Here is a 4,368-nt window from a genome sequence, read left to right as displayed (position 1 = left end):
TCGAACCACCATTTCAATATTTTTGTATTACCACTCGGTGAATTTCGTTCAAAAACGAAAATAAATGTACCGGTCCGTTGGGTTAGTCCAACCAAAACGAACATTTGAGGCAACAAGACCAATTTAATATCCACGTGTCCCAATTCTAACAAACTAAAACAGATACTTTTGGTGTCCAAAATGCATCGGACAGCTAAAGCTGCCCTAATACAACTCTTTTATATTCACCTAGCCCATCTATCCAGCTAAGAACGAAGCATAACAATAATGGCATTTTGGCAGGGAAGTCACGTTGCTAACTCATTTCCCTACCTCTTTCCTCCTCCTTGCTGTGCGCGCCAATAAATCGGGCGGGAGCCAACATAGGGCGCGCCCCATTTATAGTCACGGCATGCGTCACCCGTGCTCTCCAGCCAAAGCCAATATAGCCCCCGTTTTCTTGCCTTCCGTTCCTCTTTCCTTTCTTCCCTTCCGTTCATCACCTCCAAATTCTTGGTTTTTCTCTTCGATCGTGGGTGGAGATAAGATCGCTGCGTCACTGCCATCCTCGCGTCGCGGGCAGAGCAGGAGCCTTTTTCTCCACCTTGTTATTTCTCGTGTGTCCCCCTTGTTTTCTATCACTTGCTGTTTATAAGGTGGGTACTGATTTCGTTGCATGCAGATAATTCCGAATCTCTTCTTCTTGCCATCTCCCCTTTGTTGTTTCTTGGTGCTTGTCCTAACATGTCCAGCCTTGTTTGCGAAGGTCCAGCAATGTCGTCGTCGTCGCCGGACGAGGTGCTCGCCAGGAAGGGCCGCCTCAAGCAGCGCTACGACAACGAGTACCGCCTCGTTGCAGGGTCTGTGCTTCTCTGAATTCTTTTCTTCCCGTTGATTATCGCATCGAATTCCTTGCTCATGTGCTGCTGGTCCGTACATCTCTTCTTCGGGTTTGTTGTCCATGTGCAGGTGTGTCCCGTACAGGGTGAAGAAAGACGAGGGGAACCCTTGCAGCCTCGGCGATGACCGGGGGCAGGTCGAGGTGCTCATGATTTCCACGCCCAATCGCACAGACATGGTCTTCCCCAAGGTAACACAACTCGATTGTGGCTAATCTAATCCTTGGGAGGCATTTCTACTAGCAGCGCTGACCGATAGATACGCCCTCTTGTTCTTTTCAGGGTGGATGGGAGGACGACGAGGATGTCTACCAAGCGGCGTGCCGCGAGGCAATGGAGGAGGCCGGCGTCAAGGGCATCATCGATGTAAATATTGCCTTCACTCACCATGACCTTGATATATCTTGTTCAATGCCATTGTGTATTGCCTCTCGTTTTTCTCTTCAACCTCTTGAGCAGAATGCTAGTACGCGTACATTTAGCATATACAAAATGTGATGACCGACGGAATGGTGGTATTCACTATTGTGACAAGTGCCTACAATGTTCAACGTAATCAATCTGATCTCGGAATAAAATATATACGCCGCAATGTGGCGCCTATTCAATGCCGTTTTGCTGGGAAGTTTTACTTTGAGGTTGCAATTTAGAAGCATGTGTGTCAAGATAGGGTACCAGGATTTAAATCCTTGTCCCGATCAAGAGGTTGTTCCCAGGGATTTCTTGGTGTTTGCAGTAATTAACCGCCACAATTTGGAGCTATTTGTCTACTTGCGCTGTCACTTGAAAGCTCAACAATGGTAAAGTAGTTTGTGGTTTACATCTCCAATCAGATAGGTTCTAACCTGTAGCATAAGATATCTATCAAGGACAGCGCCTAGGTTGACAGCGACAATGCATGGCTGCATGTTCTTCTAGTATAGTAGCATCAATTGGTGGTTTGCAACTCCCACGAGGAAAAAGAAAATTAGCGTTGACTGACTTGCCAACGGAATATTGTAGAGCACAATGAGTTGGGGATTAAACACATCATTACCGCATCTTATTAAGATGTTATTCTGAATCATTGTGATAGTTAGTTAGGAGGATCTCAATATGAAAAATTTAATACTATTCGCTTATTTCCTTCCAACTTCCTTTGGCCAAATTGTCATAAATAATTTCCTTCAGATTCGAGTCAATGGGATGTTATTTTTATCCTGACGCCTACATGATCCCAACCACTCTGCATGTGGTGTGTTTGTACTTGCCCTGCTGTGTCCTACACCAGCTTAATCGTCCTATTTGTGATGCATTTGTATCATGATATGCTCTGTTACTATTTTGCTGTTTCCAAGCTCAGTTCTTCAAACTATTTGAGGCTAGAAAAACTGGCACCCTGACGCCGTATGTTCCAATTAATGCGATCTGCAACATGCATGGAATTGAGGAATTGTTCTAGTTGTGCTATGGTGCACCTTCAAGTTGTGAAACTTGCTGAGCTGCATGAGTTGTTGCTTTGAATTTACGAATTGATCATTGTCATTGTTGTACCAGAGAACTACCTTGGGACATTGGGTGTTCAAGAGCAAGAGCAGCCAGCAGAGCAGCAGCCCGAGGGGAGCCTGCAAAGGCTATATCTTCGCAATGGAGGTCATTGAGGAGCTCGAGTCATGGCCTGAGCAGGCAACCCACGGCCGGCGATGGGTGAGTTACTGTCTACCATAACATTGAAGTTTCCACCAATGTCATTGTGTAACCAAAGTACTGTGTCGCCTGCTGATGATCATTGATCAGGTTTCCCCTGGTGAAGCCTATCAGTTGTGTCGGTATGACTGGATGCGCGAGGCACTCACCGCACTGCTGGAGCGATTCTCGATGATCGAAGAGGTAGGGTCAGCGCAGGAACTGACTGATCAAAATGGTGTGTACATGATGTTGCAGACGACATCGGACGGCGCGGTTGCACTGTGCTGAGCATGCCGCTGCTCATTCTGCTGCTACAGCAGTTAACTGGTGAATGCAGCTAGGTAGCTCTGTCCCCCCTTTCAAGTGCAATGCAAACATGGCCATCAGAAAAAAACAGAATCTCTGATCCCTTGTTTAAATCTTTCCGTTCTCTTTCTTGAACACGTAGTGGCTGTCCTTAGTGTTTGTAGTTGTTTCCAGCAACGGCTGCACGCCTGCACATGTATATGATCATCTTATGGCCTGAGAGAACTAAGTGCAGGCAATTCCAGCTACAACATGGTATTGCTTAGCTTCAGAGCATAGGACAAAATTATTGAGCAGGGAACTTTAGACTTAGCCTTTGTGGGTCTAGTTCGTTCTTTGGATGCTCTATCTGCTAGATCTTATTCGTCATTAGTGAAGACACTGATATTAACTTATCACACTTAGAACACCTAATTTTGCATATCAACAGAAGGATTAGTGGACATAATCACCTGCTCACTACAGGTTTGAGACAGTGGTGACGCTGAGGAAGTCGATCAATTGGTATTTTTTTCCGATAAGGGGCGTTTTATTACTCAAAAAAGTTTTAAGTATTACACCCAGCCTCTGCATAACCAGGATGCACACAGCCGTTCTGAAGTCTAGTAGCCATCTAAATGCGATAAAAAAAAAGAGAAAAGCCAACTACTATGACGCTCCGTTGGCTTCAATTCTCCTACTATGCAGCCACCCATGTTGGAAAATAAAGTCCGTGGCCGTGTGAATGGATCGTAGCGAACAAGAGGGGGGGTGAATGGCGCTACGGCAAGTTTTAACCTTTTTCAATTTTAGCGCAACGGAAGGTAAAGGTGATAACTTTAGCAATACCGGTGTTCCTACAATGATGCTAGAACATGTGCAACAAGTAAAGGAATCGACAAGATAGCAAGAGTAAGGAGCGAGACAACCGGAGGGCGCGGAGGCAAGGCGAGGTTTGTTTACCGCAGTTCCTTCACAACAGGAAGTACGTCTGCGTTGAGGAGGTGCTAGTCTCACACAACAGACTAGACGGCCACACCACGAAGGAAGGCCTCACCTTCTTCCTCGAGAGAGCTCCACGGAGGTGCTCTCACTCTTCCACTAAGGCACCGGTCGAGGCGGTGATTCCTTCACAAGGTTGGGGCGAGCTCCACACACAAGGATGCTCCCAACACCCTATGGAGCTAGTACATCACCAGGCTAGACTCCATAGCTGCACATCTCCAATGCTCCACCATAGGAACCCATCTCCAATGCCCCACCAAGGAACTCTTCCAATGCTCCACCAAGAAGCTCTTCCAGTGCTCCACCAAGAAGCTCTTCCAGTGCTCCACCAAGAAGCTCTTCCACCAAGGAACCCTAACACCAAGATCCACTAAGGACTACCACGAATTGGTGAACTTTCTCTCGGTAGAATGATAGATCGGGGTCTCCTCCACCACCTCTCAAAGTATGAGCAAGATTGGTTGGGTGGATGAGGAGATCCCCTCAATTTTGAGCTCAGCAACAATGGAGGAGAGAGAGAGAGAGAAGAGCT

General features: G+C 46.7%; 1 protein-coding gene across 1 annotated transcript; it reads left to right on the top strand.

The window, feature by feature from the left end:
• Positions 1–316: 316 nt before the first annotated feature.
• Positions 317–3,164, top strand: LOC127334643 (nudix hydrolase 13, mitochondrial). The gene is made up of 6 exons (XM_051361162.2): positions 317–635; positions 746–839; positions 949–1,069; positions 1,161–1,244; positions 2,415–2,564; positions 2,655–3,164. The coding sequence occupies exons 2-6, from the start codon at positions 754–756 to the stop codon at positions 2,832–2,834; spliced, it is 621 nt and encodes a 206-aa protein (XP_051217122.1). The 5' UTR covers positions 317–635; positions 746–753; the 3' UTR covers positions 2,835–3,164.
• The last annotated feature ends 1,204 nt before the right edge of the window (positions 3,165–4,368 follow it).

The sequence above is a fragment of the Lolium perenne genome, chromosome 6 (genome assembly GCF_019359855.2).
Source record: "Lolium perenne isolate Kyuss_39 chromosome 6, Kyuss_2.0, whole genome shotgun sequence".
In the NCBI taxonomy this organism is placed as follows: Eukaryota; Viridiplantae; Streptophyta; class Magnoliopsida; order Poales; family Poaceae; genus Lolium; species Lolium perenne.
The sequence above is the reverse complement of the archived record's forward strand: the minus strand, read 5'-3'. Positions and strand labels throughout refer to the sequence as shown.